At 36.9% G+C, this 19,222-nt stretch overlaps 1 protein-coding gene across 1 annotated transcript; it reads left to right on the top strand.

Annotated features, from left to right (window-relative positions):
• The first annotated feature begins 73 nt into the window (after positions 1-73).
• Positions 74-12,667, top strand: LOC124137111 (solute carrier family 35 member F1-like). Its single transcript, XM_048383948.1, has 9 exons — positions 74-201; positions 2,706-2,876; positions 3,226-3,332; positions 3,918-4,111; positions 5,060-5,231; positions 5,738-5,894; positions 6,531-6,586; positions 7,672-7,826; positions 8,934-12,667. The coding sequence occupies exons 2-9, from the start codon at positions 2,713-2,715 to the stop codon at positions 9,015-9,017; spliced, it is 1,089 nt and encodes a 362-aa protein (XP_048239905.1). The 5' UTR covers positions 74-201; positions 2,706-2,712; the 3' UTR covers positions 9,018-12,667.
• Positions 12,668-19,222: the final 6,555 nt, after the last annotated feature.

Genomic DNA, 19,222 nt, shown 5'->3' with positions numbered 1-19,222 from the left:
GAATAAGTGCCAGAACTGTAAGCGGTTCACCGATTGGATTGTCTTGTACCTCCCTTGAATATCTTGTCCAATGAACCAACGTTTAAGGAAATGGGAAAACAATAATTGCACGTGACTGGACGGAGAGGGCACTTGTAAACACGTTTTTAGTGACTTAGCTTTATCTCAAATATGTCATAACAGTCTGTGGGAAGAAAGGAGGTCAGTAATTAAGCTTTGAAATGTCGTTTTACGGCGTTTATTTTAAAAATCCAAGTTACGCGGAAGCTGTAATATAAGTTGCAACAAGAACTGATCAAGTGCTGGCACCAACAGCTAGTATCGGATTTGACAGCTCACGCATGACATTTAACAGCTGAATTGGCGATGCCTATATTGGTTTATCCTACACTAGTTTATACCGTATTGGAAATCGATTGACAAAGATTATTATCAATATTGAAAGCCTGGAAATTGATATCATGTAATTGTCGTATTCAAACTAGATATATTTATCCGTTGATTTAGGAACAACGCTTTAAACATGGCTTAAAGGGGCACTGATCTAAAGCAATTCCCCGGGACTGGTTGTTGCCTTTGTTATTGTTTTTTTCCCGTGAGTACCCGGATGATACCCAACGCAACTGAGCGTGACAAGAGACTGGTCTACCGTCTGCAAGGACAGCTAAATGAATTTAGAGGCAATATTTATTTTACTCATTTTTGAACACTGATTGGTTAACCGTGATCTATATAGATTTCGACAAAGGGTGCAATTTAATTAATTTCTTTAGCCTAAGCAAACACTAAAAGAACGGCGGAGCTCGTCGGATGTTGTTATTTGGAAATACCCCTGATTGTTATAGTTTAATAATTAAAAAAAGTATCCACGCAGTGAAAGCATTTTCAGATTTCGGATTGCGTCGACAATACGATTACTACTCCCTTGTTGTCATCCACGTTGTCTGGTATAACCCTACACTTGTGTATTTGTCGTCATTCACTTGATGCTCACATAATGATTTTATTACAGGTATAATTAGTGGTAGCACCACTCAGAATACCTGACAAAGGTTCCCATTTGGCATTTATTGTGTCTGGGGTAATTATTCAATCAGAATCCAGGTTTAAAGTGAGGTAAAATGTGTGTTATGTAATATGCACGTGGCAGCCCAGCAAGAGATGAATGATCAGTTGATTTACTTTTTTGTAAATCAACAGATCGTTCCTAGTCATCAAGGGATTAACAGAAATTACATTGATTGATTAATCACTGTTATCTTGCACAGTGGATATGTCAAAAGTGAGTGTTCACATGTCTAGGTTTACTAAAACAAAGGGAATATGCTCATATCATGGCGTGAAGTGCCGATGTAAAAACAACATACTTTGTTCAAAGGGTTAACCGATAATACGTTGATTGATTGCTCATTGTTATCTAACTCAATGGAGTTTTTTAGGAACCGTGGATGTATGAAAATAGTTGTCATGTGGGCTTTCTCAGCCGACCTTTGAGACTTGACACCTATGTGAAACACCCGAAACAATCTAAGCATTCAGTTGAGAAACGAACATGGGTTATAATATTCCGAAACGATATATATATTTTATAATAGTTGATTGTTACAGAGACACGTGACATCGAATATGTTTATTTGTACAGCTGCAGATGTGTGGGATATTGTTCCTTTGTGTGGATATTTACGGATACATTCCTCAAACAAGGAAGCTGCTTAAAATTATACACATAAATTTGGTAGGTTGTTATTATGATATTGCATTTTGTTTTCCTTCATTTGCTGTAGCATTGGACAGATTCATTCTTCTTCCTCTACGTTGTTTTCACAAGTCTTTTCCTTTGTAAGCGTGTATATTACTGTCAATTTGTAAAATGTGATTCTCTTAGGTAATTTATAAAATGTGTAAATATTTCCGTCATTTTGACTGCAAAATCTGTCCATTTCTTTAACAGGTGGACTAAAATTGATTAAGACGATGAAAAGGGTCTAAAACTATCATAATAGATTTTTATGTAGGATAAGAAGCCAAACAATATAGAAATGTACTTTTCATCGTAACATTTTCAGTCTTGGTGATGATATTAAACATAAACATGTTTTGAATTCGTTGTCATAATAATACAGATGGACATATTTTTTTCAGTCAATTTGTAAAATAACTGACTATTCAGGCGTATAATAAATTTTCTAAGTGAAAATTTTGCACATTTTGACTGTTAAAATATAAACACGATAAAATAAGCAATGCTCAGGAGAAATATTTACTTTGTGTTTCAAGTCAAAATAGTGTAAACGAAAATCGCACAATTACCAAGCAAGTGACTTATCAAAACTTCGTCACCATTACCGATGCTACTCACAAAGATACCAACATTTCCTTATTATTTCAAAAACTGTATTTCATTTTGTTGATCATTGTGACCATACGTCCTTATACTATCAATAAAAGTGACAAATGCGCTTACGAATTGCGCAGCACAGGTCGCGAACTAGTCTAGGTTTCTGCTAGATCATCCGGGTACTCACGGGAAAAAACAATAACAAAGGCAACAACCAGTCCCGGGGAATTGCTATAGATCAGTGCCCCTTTAAATTACTTCGTATTTATGAGAAGGCCACAGGCATATGGCACTGTAGAGCGCGGTACATAGTACCACAAGGCAAGAAACAACGTTTACTAGTGTATTCTCTCTTGTAAATATACAGTGTAGATATGGACGAGGAGAGGCGTGAGCTGGTGTCCAGTGTTGAGGGCACTGAGGAATACCAGTACCACCAGTTGCCTGGCACTCACACACCAGACATGTCCATCAACCTGGACGAGCGCATGACTGTCAAACAGAGGTGTCGGGACCTACTCACAAAGCTCTGTTCCAGGTAGGTGTGACTGAGTGAGTGTGTGTATGGTTATACCATTAAATATTCCAGCCATATCACAACGGAGGACACAAAGAATAGATGGTACACATTGGACAAGGGTCTTGTGTTATTGGTAAAAATTAGTTGAAAACTATTCAAGTGCAAAGTGACTAGTAGAGGTGACTAGTACGATGATAAGTGTCAGTAACACGTACCAGTGATGTGGACAAGAGTACCCCTTTTAAATGCTTATCTAATGGTGAAAAGTAGTATTCCATCAGTAAGATAGTATCTTTTTTGGTACTTACGATCACTGATGACAAAAACTTCCTGACATGTTAGATTTATTTGGACACTGATTTTGCAGACATGTGTTGAAGCTGATCGCCCTGGGTCAGCTGCTGTCTCTGTTGATCTGTGGGACAGGTGTGACCAGTGGACTTCTCCAGGAGCAGGGGGTACAGACACCAACAGGTGGGAACCAGGACAGCCACATTTACGTCCAGATTGATGTAGCACTGACTGAATACCCAAATGTCTCAATTTTACACAGGTCACTGATTACAATTCTAAACCTGCAATACTAATTAGCACCAGTGCATTTTGTCCTTAATGGCTTCTTTAGTGTGAATTTGAACCCAAAAAGTGTTGGTGATGTGACTGAAATAGTGAAGAAAAATAGCTTTATGTTTAACTTTGCAGGTGACATCCAAATGTACCAATATGTTAAGTGATGTCATTTCTGTCCAATAGATAATGAACCAGTATTTGGTTGTGTTCCAAAACATGTTTAAAAACTTTATCAACATAGGGGTTTGACAAGTGAAAATAATATTAATTTGTTTACCACTGTGATATTTCTGCAATATTGCCACAATGGTCCAAAATATGTTTTATCCCATTAGTCAAGTATGTCTTCTATCCATCTGTCTGTTTCATTCAACATGTTTGACATAATTAGAAAGCTAATGCAGGAACATCTGGTTTTTTTATCTGTGAAAAGTGATGTCTGCACATTTGTTTTCTGCTACAAAACCCTGTCCATTTGTCTGTCTTCAGCTCAGTCGTTCCTCAACTATGTGCTGCTGTGTTTGGTGTTCACGGTCGTCCTTGCTTGTCGACAGGAGGAGCGCAATCTGGTGTTCCTGCTCAAGTCCTACTGGTGGAAGTACCTCATCCTAGCCATCATTGACGTGGAGGCCAACTATCTGGTGGTAAAGGCCTTCAAGTTCACCACTGTAACCAGTGTGCAGGTCGGTCAATGTGCAGGTCACACATCTATCCCCACTGTAACCAGTGTGCAGATCACACATGTATCCCAACTGTAACCAGAATGCAGATCACACATGTATCCCCACTGTAACCAGAGTGCAGGTCACACATCTATCCCAACTGTAACCAGAGTGCAGATCACACATGTATCCCCACTGTAACCAGAGTGCAGGTCACACATCTATCCCCACTGTAACCAGTGTGCTGGTCAATAATGTATGACCACTGTAATCAGAGTGCCGGTCAAACATGTATGACCACTGTAACCAGAGTGCTGGTCAAACATGTATCCCAACTGTAACCAATGTGCTGATCAAACATGCATTCCCACTGTAACCAGTGTGCTTGTCAAACATATATCCCCACTGTTACCAGTGTGCTGGTCAAACATGTATGACCACTGTAACCAGAGTGCTGGTCAAACATGTATGACCTCTGTAACCAGAGTGCTGGTCAAACATGTATCCCCACTGTAACCAGTGTGCCAGATAAACATATATCCCCACTGTAACCAGTGTGCTGGTCAAACATGTATGACCACTGTAACCAGTGTGCTGGTCAAACATGTATGACCACGGTAACCAATGTGCTGGTCAAACATGTATCCCCACGGTAACCAATGTGCTGGTCAAACATGCATAACCACAGTAACCATAGCGATCAGTATGTTTAGGAGCAGAACTCCTAAACCGATGAATTTTTCTTGATGAAACTTGCTATGCAAATCAGTCTAGTGGTGAACTGGTGCCATTTTATGATTTGGGATATTGATAAATACTGGAGGTATCCAATGACAATGAACCAATAGTGGGGTATAAGTAGTCAAACTCCTTTTCCGAATTGCACCAGATTGGTTTTTTTTGTCATCTCCTTTGTTTAATAGATTGATAATGGAATGGCACTTGCTTTATATTGGTGTCTGTCGGCAGCTGCTGGACTGCTTCAGTATCCCCACTGTGATGATTCTGTCCTACTTTGTGCTGAGAGTCCGGTATCATCTGCTACATCTGGTGGGTGTCGTCTGCTGTCTTGTAGGACTCGGTGGGCTGGTGGCGGCAGACGTCATTGCTGGCAGGAACGATGAAGGAGGAACCACAGGAGGTAAACACTGCTTTATGTAGGTTTATGTTTTATCGGTAAAACTTTATTTGTTGACATCTGTTAAAGCTGAGATTAGTGTTTGTGTTGTTCTTGATAACATGGAGTCAGTAATGATTCCGTTGCATTAATTGGAAGGATGTGTGTCCTATATTTGAATCATTGATATGACCCTTGTATCATGCAAAGTTTGTGCATGCGAAAGGCTTGCACTGAGTGAGTTACAACTACTTTATTACATATCTTGTTTACATAATTAGTTTTACAGTAAACTACGTTTATAACGAACACGCTTATAACAAACTGACCAATATAACAAACTTATTCTTTAGTCCCGACCATATGTTGTATAAATCCTGTATATATGCTTATAACGAACTACAGTTATAACAAACTATAATTGGTGGTCCCTTCAAGGTTGTTATAACCGTAGTTTACTGTATTTCAATGAAACAACAATCCTGTGTACATTCTATCTCTCATATTAAATACCTTCTTCTGAATGACAGCCAGTAACAAGCCTCTGGGAGACTTCCTGGTGATTGCCGGCGCTGCCCTGTACGGAGTGTCCAATGTAGGAGAGGAATATGTTGTCAAACATTTTGCCCGCACAGAGTTCCTAGGCATGCTGGGATTGTTTGGCAGTTTCATCAGCGGGATACAATTGTGAGTAAAGCTCTGACTATGGCTGGGGTTGATTTTCTTGTGTGTTTTCAAGTCTGGAAATCTGCCAACAGTTTTTGTATGTATTGGTTTCATAGCTTAGTCTAGTCTGATGAAGGATTGAACATCTTTAACTTCTTTCATTGAAATCAGAATGGGTGGCCGAGTTGTCTAAGGTCTTAATATTTGCTGTGCAGAGCTCTGTCTGTTGCTTACTCTCCATTCAGATTTATGGTAAGCTGTAACAGTCAAGTGGAAGTAACATTGTGATGATTTACACAAGGTCATGGAATCAAATTTCAGAGTTACTGTTTCAAGTTAAAGAACCATAGTAAATAATGAAAGGAAATGATTGGAGACCCAAACATGAAATGTTATAAATTTGACCCAAGTAAGCTAACAAGTGATAACTTCAGAAATCATGTACACAAATATTATTCTGGAAATAAATCACTGTGCACTAACACTTTGTTGAATCATAATAGCCCAAGATTTGAAAATTAATTATTTTCCTGTTGTTTGTATCACATATGGGCAATCTTATGATCATATCTTTTACTCCAATATGATACCTTTACCTGAATAAATGGTCTGATCTTAATGAGGTTGATATATTGACAACTGAACTTTGCCTTTAAGCGTCATCCTGGAGAGACACGAAGTTGCTAACCTTGACTTTACCAGATATGAAATAGGTAAGGTACTGTATAGTGTATACACTTATAACGTTAGTGGTGCCCTGCATGTGGCCATTTCCTACATTCCATAGCATTAAAGGTATTGTAATTATGATATCCCTCATTATTTGTAAATAAATATCGCCAGGTTCCATTGCCTGTATGTTGTGAAACACATCATGATGGTGCCTGCTGTGTGTGTAGTCTGTGTATGTTTCAACAGCACTTAAAGATCATGTCAAAGGAACAGTAGATAATCTTTTATGAAGAAGTGACTAAACTGTGTTCTTATTTCCATCCAATCCAATCAGAACAGGCATTGGCATGACTTGAGTGTATGTAGAACACATGGATATAGTTCAGGGACTGCACCTTTCACCTTGATACTGGATGTTGTCCTATTCAATCCATTGTGATTGGTTGGTTGGTTTGTTGTTTTACGCCACACTCAGCAATATTCCAGCTATATGACGGCGGTCTGTAAATAATCAAGTCTGGACCAGACAATCCAGTGATTGATATCATGAGCATCCATCCACGCAATTGGGATCGATGACATGCATCAACCAAGTCAGCGAGCCTGATCACCCGATCCTGTTAGTCGCCTTTTACGACAAGCATAGTCGCCTTTTACCGCAAGCATGGGTTGCTGAAGACCTATTCTACCCCGGATCTTCATTGGTCTCAATCCATTGTGAAACACCAGGGTTAATATCAATCATCTGTGCAGGATGGCAATCTCTCTGCTGTTCTTTGGCTACCTGATCAGTCTGTTGTCTGTAGGTGGCTTTGAGGGTTGATTTTCTAAGCCTCACATAGAAGGAATTGCGTAACAGTGAAATCTTTTGTTGTGGGCGTTATGTGATGTCATAGAGGTATATCCACAAACACATGAGTCAGTTGAACAAATTGTTTCACTGTGATAAGTCAGTAAAATAAGCAGGGATCTATGACCTTTGTAAATTGGACCAACTTGAGGAAGACTTTTGTTAGACATGAGAGGGAAGTTTTATATGTCCTGAAATGTAAGAGTAGTGTTGTTTCCACAGCAGCATATGTTTCAATGTATTAATGACATGGATTACCTCCCTTCTTTGTTTCAGTGTTTCCATGGCTTGGCTTTGTGTTGTGCCAGTTTCTGATATATACTTGTATGACAATCGTCATCCAGTACACCAGTGCTACCTCAGTCAACCTCTCCATCCTGTCAGCAGACTTCTACTCCCTGCTGTTTGGATTGTTCCTGTTTCATTATGAAGTAAGTGTGTAAATCCTGTCACTCCATCCTGTTAGCAGACGTCTACTCCCTGCTGTTTGGATTGTTCCTGTTTCATTATGAAGTAAGTGTGTAAATCCTGTCACTCCATCCTGTCAGCAGACATCTACTCCCTGCTGTTTGGATTGTTCCTGTTTCATTATGAAGTAAGTGTGTAAATCCTGTCACTCCATCCTGTCAGCAGACATCTACTCCCTGCTGTTTGGATTGTTCCTGTTTCATTATGAAGTAAGTGTGTAAATCCTGTCACTCCATCCTGTCAGGAGACTTCTACTCCCTGCTGTTTGGATTGTTCCTGTTTCATTATGAAGTAATTTTTTAAAGCCTGTCACAGTGAGTGAATGGATCTTTACAGGACACTTTGATCAAGCTGGAATATTGCTCACCCAACATCCCCCACTCAACAGTATCTCCAACTACTGACCACTGATTTGTCTGGTCCAGAGTTGATTATTTACACTCTGATGTGATATAGCTGGAATATTGCTGACTGTGGCATTATTGAACAACACCCTCCACTCAACACTATCTCCAACTACTCACCACTGATTTGTCTGTTCCAGAGTTGATTATTTACACTCTGATGTGATATAGCTGGAATACTGCTGACTGTGGCATTATTAAACAACACCCTCTACTAAACACTACCTCCAACTACTGACCACTGATTTGTCTGGTCCAGAGTTGATTATTTACACTCTGATGTGATATAGCTGGAATATTGCTGACTGTGGCATTATTAAACAACACCCTCTACTAAACACTACCTCCAACTACTGACCACTGATTTGTCTGGTCCAGAGTTGATTATTTACACTCTGATGTGATATACATGTAGCTGGAATACTGCTGACTGTGGCATAGAACAAAATAAATAATAATATTTTCAATAAAATGTCTTGATGTATTTAAAGATAAAGAATGGTTTGGGAAGAAGTGAGTATTAAAATGTTCATGATATTATGTCATTTGCACTAGCTATGTTTTAGCGACCAGTGGATGTCGGATAGTAAAAGGCAGCGGGGCAGAGCACAGACTTGATTTCACTGCTGTGGTGGTGGTAGTATATTCACCCTTGTTTTTCATCAGTTCCATGTGCTGTACTTCCTGGCGTTCGTGCTGATCATCGCGGGGATCTCCGTCTACTCCGTCAAGGAAACAGACACCAGATAGACGAACTACCATATTGTCATCATTTTAAGCTTAGGCCACACTTTATTGACTTTGTGATATATACTTTCTGTTACCAATCAAGTGTGGTTGGTTGAAATAAAAATACATCATGTAGGTCAGTATTTCTATATTTGACCAGTTTAAAATGGTGTAGCTCAATATTTCTTTATTTGAATGGCTAGAAATCAATTAGATCAATATTTATTTATTTGTCTGGGTTAAAATGTGTTTGGGTCGGTTGGTTTAATGGGAAATATAAAAGCTAATTTCGTTAATAATTGTTTTAGGTGAGGGATGTTTAGTATTTTACATTAAAGTGAACCTGTATTGACTTTGATCTTGATTATATATGGGGTGATTGTTATGACCAGAGACTCCACACAAAGCATTTGCTCAACTATTATTTAAAAGGTTAACAGTTACTTTGTTTGTAGTTAATCTTTTTTTTTTTTTTATCCACCTAAGCAACTTGTCGGGCAAAAGAAATAAATCCAATCTTTTTAGTTTCTGATTGTTTTTTGGTCATGGTTGACCAAGGTCAAATTATCTGAGTAGAAACTTTTGATGTTTTTACACAATCCCGTATTTCAGACAGACCATGATGGATATTCTCCTACTGTATTTTGAGGTATGAACATGTGTTAAACGTGACTGATGATGTGGCTGTATGTAGAACGTTTTGATCATTTGTGTATGACATGTTGCAAGGAATGTATTTCTTCATACTGTATGTCACATGCATATTTTGTAGAAAAATGTTTACACATTTCTACAGGAATTTGTGTAAACTTGCAAAGTGTTTCTTATGGGAGACGCAGAAACAAGACTGAAAAATAATTATTCACTCTTTTAAGACAGAGGAAATATATGAAGAAAATACCATTTTAGTAATATAGCTAAATGTATCCAGCTCCATCATTGTACATACTATATATTTGTAGACAGAAGTTTTTTGCAGGGTTATCATGGTTAAGCTGCGAGGTTTTGGTGGTGGGGCAAACACTTAGGGTAGTGAGTGAGTGAGTGAGTGAGTATGGTTTTACGCCGCTTTTAGCAATATCACGGGGGGGGGGGGACACCAGAAATGGGCTTCACACATTGTACCCATGTTGGGATTCTAACCCGTGTCTTCGGGCGAACGCTTTAACCACTAGGCTACCTGACCGCCCCCACTTAGGGTAGACATGCTGATACTGTTCTTGTCTTTCTTATTCTTCCAACATACTCAGTTACTTACGTTCCAGGTAGGAAAGGATGAAATGAAATAAAAATTGGAAATACTCTGAAATGGATTGCCTACAATTTGAGACAATTATCCTGAAATATCTTTTGGAGATATTGCAAGATTTAGGACAGTTTGGTATCAGATAATGTATATAGAACTTGCGTTATCTAAGGTGAAGGTCACTTGCAACAAAGAGGTCAGGAGGTATGTAGAACTTTTTTTAGAACAGATGATAATCTCAGATCACAGCTTTTAAGACATATATCTTCCATAACATTGTATTGTAGTTTTTATATGATTTTATGTAAATGTACATCATTTTTAAATTATTTCTTATTTAATTTCATGTTTGTTTGTTGTTTAATGCAGCACTAGGCAATATTCCAGCTGTGTGATGGTGGTTATCTGTGTATCATGGTGTATACCATAGTTTACTCTTCATAGAAATGTGTGTAGTACTTCCTGTTTTATGGCAATTTGTGTATATTTTACAAGGAAGAATGATTGTTTGTGATTCTATCTGTTACTTGTTTTGGTGTTGAATATTATTTAGGTTGTACTGTTTATTTTATTGAAATCGTGAATTTTATACTTTACATTTCACAACATTTGCTTACAATTTTGACTGAAAAACAGTATCTCTGCTTATCAGCACTGAACAGTGTTCATGTGTTTGGTAAAGGTGAACTTCACAGACAGACTTCCTTGTTGTCCATGTACTTTATCATAATCAATATGGTTCTGATGTATGAATCATGACATACACATGAATGTCTACAAATGACTCAGTGTATATACCAGTACATGGATAACATAAGTTGTAAGTGATGAGAACTTTATTTATGTCACAACATATTATTTATTTTTTCTTTAATGGTTGTTAATACTGTCTTTAGTTCAAACTTTAATAATTGTTAATTTGAGTGAACCACACAAGAGAAAGGTATCAAAATGTCAAATGATACTGTACATTGGCTTGAACCGTAATGAGACAAAAACAGAATAGTGGCAAGCAATATTGCTGCAGGCAGACATATTAAACTTTTAAGATATTCATATATGCAAATTAACAAGTCTCAAGGCTTTAGATGATTTAAACGAACACTCAAATATAATTATGATGCAGACTTTGTATGGCTTTCCAGAAAGATCAGTCTTCAATCTGTTCACACAACATACTACTTCTCAAGACCAGAGTAGCGTAATGTAGCATCAGGGTTAAAGAGTCAGACCTCCGAATTTTCTTTCCCTTTAAAGATATCTTATGTGGGTAATGAAATAGTGAGATATTTCACCGTAACCTGTGTAAATAGCACAATTTTTTATTTTGAAATATAAGTTGTTGAAATATTAATTTGTAATACTTTCAACTCGTTAGAAGCTCATCGAGGTTCATCAAAGATCCAGCCCAATTTAACACCCGTACACTATACATTTTCAAAGCATGAGAAAGGAGTGGGTCATGTACTTATTGAAAATTCCAGTATGAAAAAAGGTAAGCACCGCTTATGCTATATTTCTAAATCATATACAGTGTTAATATTCAGACAAAACATTTGTTTTGGTACATAAAGTGATGTTTATATTGAAATATAGAAGCTGAATGTGATTATCTAATACATCTTGTAACTGTTCCATGGCACTGATTGCTCTGCTCCTATGCATCGTATGATGTGACCAGTACTTGAGATAAGGTGAAATTAGGTTTAAGGGTGTTCAAATTCTTGCACTTGCATTGCAACATGCATGCACATGTGGTTGGCTCCTTGTACTAGTCTGGACTAATGCCAGTTTTAAAGTGCCATCCCACTGAAGTATTGTGCAGCAGTTTAACGTGGATACCCCTGTGAGACACAGTATGACTTCGAGGCAACCAGTGCTTATGTTATCCACTTGATACCATCTTTTAACGTCATTTGGTATGACAGGGTAGACACTCTCTCTATCCAGAAGACCACAGAGGCAGTCATTTGGAGAAAGAAACTGTTCTTATACCATATTTTCAGCAGGCATGGGGGGTTATGTTAAATATTTATCAAATGAGTGAGTGAGTGAGATTGGTTTTAACAGTATTCCAGTTATATCACAGCTTGTCAGCTTAATGTGGGAGGAAAGTGGGGACAACATTGGGGACAGTGGACATGTTTGTTGAGATTGTTATTTATATTTATCTTCTAATTACCAGTTTTATCTTCACATACTAAGATAATTTTGTAATAAAACACTCTTGCAGCCTTTTGCCTTCAACAATTTACGTGTCCTTTTTTAGCTTACATTGATTATGTCAGATGAGTTGATTTTCAACATTGGGGACAGTGGACATGTTTGTTGAGATCGTTATTGATATTTATCTTCTAATTACCAGTTTTATCTTCACATACTAAGATAATTTTGTAATAAAACACTCTTGCAGCCTTTTGCCTTCAACTATTTACGTGTCATTTTTTAGCTTACATTGACATCACCAATTTGGGCTGATGTTTGTTGGTTTGGTAAAACTGAACATATACTGATCATATTCATATACTGATCATATTCGGGCTACAACAAAGAGTGAGTGAGTGAGTATGGTTTTACGCCGCTATTAGCAATATTACGGCAGGGTACACCAGAAATGGGCTTTACACATTGTACCCGTGTCGGGAATCGAACCTGGGTCTTCGGCTCGACGAGTGAACGCTTTAACCACTAGGCTACCCGACCGCCCTACAACAAAAATGATTCAGTATTCAAAATACACCACACCAGCATATTGTGGAAAACACAAAACCAATGGACAGGTTTTCAGATGTTGATGTCTTATCAAGAAAGAAAATGGCTTCTGTTGCTGTCATATAGTGTGTGTGTGAAGTTGACACTCCAATAACAAAGCTTTGAGTTCCCTTTGGTACACGATTTGCTCTCACAACTTGAGTAATATGGATACATTCCTAAAGAACCATTTGTCACCACTCGCCTCTTTCCGTAACCTGCAAGAAAACTCGTCCCCCTATCAATGAATGTTATGTGCGAAAATACGACACAAACCAATCAGAATGCACATATGATTACAAGTTCTTCGTCAAAGAATCCCTCAGAAATAATTTTTGATTTTACATGTGTTGCATCTACAAATATACCCAAGGCACGGTTAAATGTGTTCAGTCATGCTGTATAATTCCTCATGTCCAGATGTGCTTTAAATTGCATCTGAAATATGTATAATATATGGGGAAATATATGTGAACCATAACGTGACGAGGTGACAATTATTTTAGGTATGCCTGTTTGCGCTAAGACTGAACCCGGTCGCAAAAATGGCCATGAGAGGGGCACGAGTCGCTATTCGGCTTGTCCCAGGATAACACGAGTTGTCACAAATGGAACTTAACATATTTTGAGCAAATATTTAGCAAACTAGGCATACATGGAACTCTCAGACAAGTCGAGTGTATAGAGCATTGGGCTCGTGAAAGGTTAAGGTTACCAGACCATATACAAACGAGAGAAAACTCAAATGTTGTAATCTTGTTTTGGTGGATGAGGCATTGGAATGGCAATGGAAGAACCCATTGAACAGTGGACTCAGGTGGAGTGTGAGGCAGTGCATATGGAGTTCATGCTCTTCACGTATACATTAATGCACGCCAACTGGCAAAAGAGCAAACCTTCAACCTGTTTTTTTCAACTGCCCACTTTTTGTTAGGTCATGTGTTTAGATGAAAATAATAATTAATAAGGTGTGGTGTGGTGTGGTGTGTGTGTGTGTGTGTGAGAGAGAGAGATAGAGCGAGAGATGCTGTTTGTCTGCATAAGCACAAGGAATACCGGTAGGTGTCAACTGTCAAGCCAATATTTTAGTATCATAATAATAATTTACTGGACCATGCAACTAGTGGTTGATAGCATGAGCATCACTATGTTGTAAGGTCATACATTGTAACCATCTGATCCTCACTTAAGTGACAACCTATTCTGTCACAATCCCTAAAGGTTCCCTAGGATATGATTTCCCTAATTTTGTCACTCAACACTAGGAAATGTTGCAAAGAGATCATTGTAACCCTATCGCAAACTATTCAAATGGTGAGGGTACACTAAAAATGTAATTCACACATCATACGCTTGTGGGAATCAAAGCCAGGTCATCCGTGTGAAGAGTGAACATGTTTTTGTTTTTTTTCCTTTTATTGTTTTTAGAAAGACACACCTGTTACATAAATGGGCTTCCGCCCAGGGTAGCAGAAAGCCCATGACATAAAGCACAACTTATCAGTACATCTTACTTTGTTGTTTTTTTTATACAGAAAATAACATACTTCTCACTCACACATTCACTCTTGTTTATATATCATATTGCAGTTTAGGAAAGTACATGGTCTCAAACATTAAAATCTTAAGTACAAAACTAAAATTAAATTGAAAGCTGCTCCTCATTTTCGAAAAGTTGATGATACAGCATCCAAGCACCATAGAATTTCTGTTGATTACCTGTCTTGAAAGCAATATCTTTTTCAATGTTGTATCGTGAAAAAGCTTCCTTTTTATAAACATGAAAATAAGGCTTTGTATTTTGGAATTTGCATCTATAAATATAGTATTTTGCAATTAGTAAAAGTAAATCAAACACTTTATCTGTTTTTATGTTCTCTTTAACTCCAAAAAGTATCAATTCTGCACAAAATGTCATATTATAAACATGAAAGCACTGGTCGATCCACAATGACACTTCATCCCAAAATTGTTTATTACATCACATTCCCAAAACAAGTGAGTAATTGTTTCCTTTTCATTGTGACAGAAGGAGCACAAATCATTCTGAGCATAATTGAGTAAATACAGAAAAGTATTAGTGGTGAGAATTCTGTGGGTAATTTTGTATTGAAACCATCGCAGTTTGACATCCTGTGTTGTACTGAAAATTTTATTATAAATATTGTTCCAATTTAAGTTTTCAAATTGTAATTCCCACTTTTCCTGCCCTTTAGTTTTTACTTCTGTAGAAACCAATGAAAAATAAATATGTTTTGAACCGGACTTGGAACTACAAATAGTTTTTACCACACAGCGCTGATCCTCCACAGAATCTGTTGGAACTCTAACTAAATTTAGAGCTCCAAGGTATTGTTTAACGCTGCTAACAACACCATAAAACTCCAAATAGGATGAACAAATACCATACATATCATTAAATTCCTCATATGACAGAAACTCCTTATTGGCCTTGACCAAGTCTATAATTTGGGAGATGCCCTTCTCAAACCAGCATTTCAAGAAAAATGATTTCCTGTTAATTTTAATATTAGGGTTATACAAAATTGGTTCAGTTAAAAAACTACTGAAAGATTCTGGCTTGATTTTCTTATCAAGCACTATAAATGACTGAAAACAACTTTTCCAAAACTCATTACTTATCAAAGATAATTTTCTTTCAAAAAACGTCACACCAAACTCACCAAGTTTACACAAATAAGGATATGTAGATTTAAATAGGTGCTTCCATTTTGGATCACCCGAGGACACAAGTCTCCTTATCCATGTGGCCTTAAGAGATGTTACATATGAAAAGATATTCACCATACCTAAGCCCCCTTGCTTAACAGGTTGACAAACTTTAATCCTCTTTACTTTGTCTCGTTTATCACTCCAAAGAAATTTAAAAAGCATAGCATTTAAAGTAACAAGAAAATCATTTGGGGGATCAGGCAGTGAAAACAATAGATAATTGAGTTTTGAAATCAACAAGGATTTAATGATTGCCACCCTACCAATTGGTGTAACTATCCGTTTCATCCACCTATTCATAATCTGTTTTAACTCAAATAATTTGTCTTTAAAGTTCAACTGAACCATTTTTTTCAGATTTGTGCAAAATTTGACTCCTAGAATTCTAAACTCTTATGGATTCCAACCAACAGGCAAATCATCTTTGAACTTTTCCTTACAACCTCTCTTCGAGCCAAGCCAGATAACTTGAGTTTTATTATAGTTAATCTTAAGACCAGATATTTTGGCAAAACAATCAAGAGAGTTAATACATGATACAAAGGAGGACTGACTACCATCAAGTAATATTTCCATATCATCAGCATACTGACTAAGAAGATACTCACTACCGTCCACCAGGATACCTTTGACATCTCTATTAGAGCGGATCATATTGGCTAGTATTTCTGCACAGAGAATAAATATATACGGTGACAATGGGTCACCCTGTCGGCAACCGCGTCTGATATTAAACCAAGATGACAACTGACCATTGATGGACATACAGCTTTTTATATCATTGTAAAATACCGATATATATTAAATTTTCACCAAATCCCCAAAAGGATAAAGATTTATCTATAAATGACCAAGCAATGGAATCAAATGCCTTCTCAAAGTCTATAAGAAGAAGCATACCAGGAATGTTTGATTTTTCTGTACATGAGATGGCATCATAGATTAAGCGAATATTGTCACCAATGTAGCGACCTGTCATAAAGCCAGTCTGATCTTCATTAATGATAAATGGCAATCTTGACTTGATTCTATTTGCTATGCATGAAGATGCGAGCTTATATGAAACATTCAATAGTGATATGGGCCTCCAGTTAGTTATGAAGCGTTTAGGCTTGTCCCCCTTTGGAATACAGACAATAACCCCTTGTTTCTGGGTAACAGAGTTCACCAGATATTAAACCACAATTCAATGATCGCAATAAAAATTGTCCAATATCTTTCCAAAAGAATTTATAAAATTCAGTGGGAAAGCCATCTGAGCCTGGGCTTTTGTTATTTTGCATATTTTTCAAAGCTTTTGCCAGCTCATCAAGAGTTAATAGATCTTCCATCTCGTCCACATCACTTTTATTTAAAAAGGGGACAGAATCTCTGTCCAACAGGGTATTCAAATCACAATCTTGCACCATGTGTTCTTTGCTACTGTATAAATTCTCATAGAAATTGGCAGCTTCAGCAATAATGTCACTTGAATTTAGCAATGTGGTGCCATCGTTTAACTCTAAATGAGTCATAGACTTGCTGACAAAATTCCTGTTCTCAAGGTTACAGAAATAGCTGCTGACTCTTTCACCATCCATAATCCACTTAGTTCTAGATCTTATGGCAATTCCAGCCATCTTGTGTTTCCTAATTTCCTCCAATTCTTTTCTTTTATCTTCCAAGTCATCAAAATTAATAACACTAGAAGTTTCAAGAATTTCGATCTGTTGAATCAGGTTTTGTTCTTTTTCAATAGTTTTTTTTTTCTTGAAGGAAGAATAAGAAACTGTTTTTCCTCTGATTTCCAGAAGCAGGACTTCAAAAAATAATTGATCATTTATATTAAACTGAATTTCATGATTAGGTATATCATTAATATTTCGAGCATCACCATACATTTTAATATACTACGATTTAACCTTTAAAATAGTTTCTTTTACTAGATCTATGTAATACTTATCTTTCAACAAAGAAGTATTAAATTTCCAGTATGTATTACGCTTTGGACAAGTTTGAAATGAAATACTCAGATCTATGATTGAATGATCAGTTCTATAACCTGCAGTGATTTTTGCCTGTGTGGCAAAAGAATAGAGTCTTTCTGAGATGAGGAAGAAATCTAATCTTGCTTGTTTTAAGGGTGACTTTTTACGCCAAGTAAACCTTTTGATTTCTGGATTGAAATCTCTCCACACATCTACCAAATCAAAATCACCAATTAATTTTAATATTTTTTCACGAGCACGAGGATTATTGATATTCTGGTAATTATGAACATCTAGTGACTCATTCAAAACAAGATTCCAATCTGCAGCTAAAATATAATCCTCATTTCCCATGACACGAGCTTGCTCTTTAACCTGCTCATAGAATTCTGGTGAGTCTAAATTGGGACCATAAATATTCACAAGTGTTACCCGTTGATCACTAATAGTTATATCTAATATAAGTAAGTTACCATTGTCATCCATGTAAGTCCTATGAATCTTATAGTCCACATTTTTGTTAAACAAAATCGCAACACCCCTGGACTGGCTGTTTTTGGAATTGAAGATGCAATCAAATCCCCACTGTGATCTTATAATTGGTTCTTGTTCTTTTGTAAAATGTGTATCCTGTAGTAGATAAAATGAGTATGCTTTAGATCGTAAAAAGTTAAAAACATCTTTTCTCTTGGCATTATCTTGCAGTCCTCTACAGTTCATAGAGCAGCAGGTAAAACCTAAGTTAGCCATTGTCAATAAAAGATTTGTTCAGATACACAGAGGCCATATGAAAGATTGAATTTACACACTTTCTACACATACATACACTTTCACAACTATCTGAAGAAAAAGCTTTAAAACCATAAATGACTGAAATCAAACTCACACTTGCTTCTACAAACTTCAAGTAAAGCATCGTATGATACAAACTGGCACCATGTGGCTACCACCAGAAAAAAAGGGGTAAAATCTTCACCCAAAAGTATCAGTGGCATATAACAGAAAAGACCAGGAACAAAAATAGCTGTCATAATGATAAGTAAGAAGCACACAAGTGTCAAACCATTACACAACTAAATACTGTCCACTGTGAAGCTAACATCCCAAATTCACAGTTACTAGTGATTTGGTTGAATATTTCCTCATGCAATATTCAATTGACCCATTACACTATAAACTAAATTAGGCTGTGGCATACAGCGAGTATAGGCACTAACATAGTAATATAGAGAAAAGTAGAAAATAACCAAACCAACACACTGTCCGATATGTAATTTACGAGTTTTACACACTTACAAGTTCTCTATTGATCAAAAGTTTAACTGATGAACTAATGATGCAATGCATATAAGACTTATATCTGATATTATGCAAATAAGTCTTATCATTATTATCTCATAAAGTAATTCTACAGTATACTAGTTTGTTTTTTAATTGATATCTCCAGTTTTTTGTGTTTTTTTTTTTCGTTGTTGTTTTTTTTTTCATAACGAAACAACGTGACAATGGATCTTCACATGTCCAAGAGC

The sequence above is a fragment of the Haliotis rufescens genome, unplaced genomic scaffold, assembly GCF_023055435.1.
Source record: "Haliotis rufescens isolate VD_foot unplaced genomic scaffold, xgHalRufe1.0.p SCAF_5, whole genome shotgun sequence".
NCBI lineage: Eukaryota > Metazoa > Mollusca > Gastropoda > Lepetellida > Haliotidae > Haliotis > Haliotis rufescens.
The sequence above is the reverse complement of the archived record's forward strand: the minus strand, read 5'-3'. Positions and strand labels throughout refer to the sequence as shown.

Excerpts from the sequence above, each read along its gene's own strand:
- LOC124137111 (XM_048383948.1), top strand. The coding sequence starts at position 2,713 with ATGGACGAGGAGAGGCGTGAGCTGGTGTCCAGTGTTGAGGGCACTGAG. Across the intron at positions 3,333-3,917 it reads GGGGGTACAGACACCAACAG|CTCAGTCGTTCCTCAACTAT; the intron begins GTGGGAACCAGG and ends GTCTGTCTTCAG. Across the intron at positions 5,232-5,737 it reads TGAAGGAGGAACCACAGGAG|CCAGTAACAAGCCTCTGGGA; the intron begins GTAAACACTGCT and ends TCTGAATGACAG.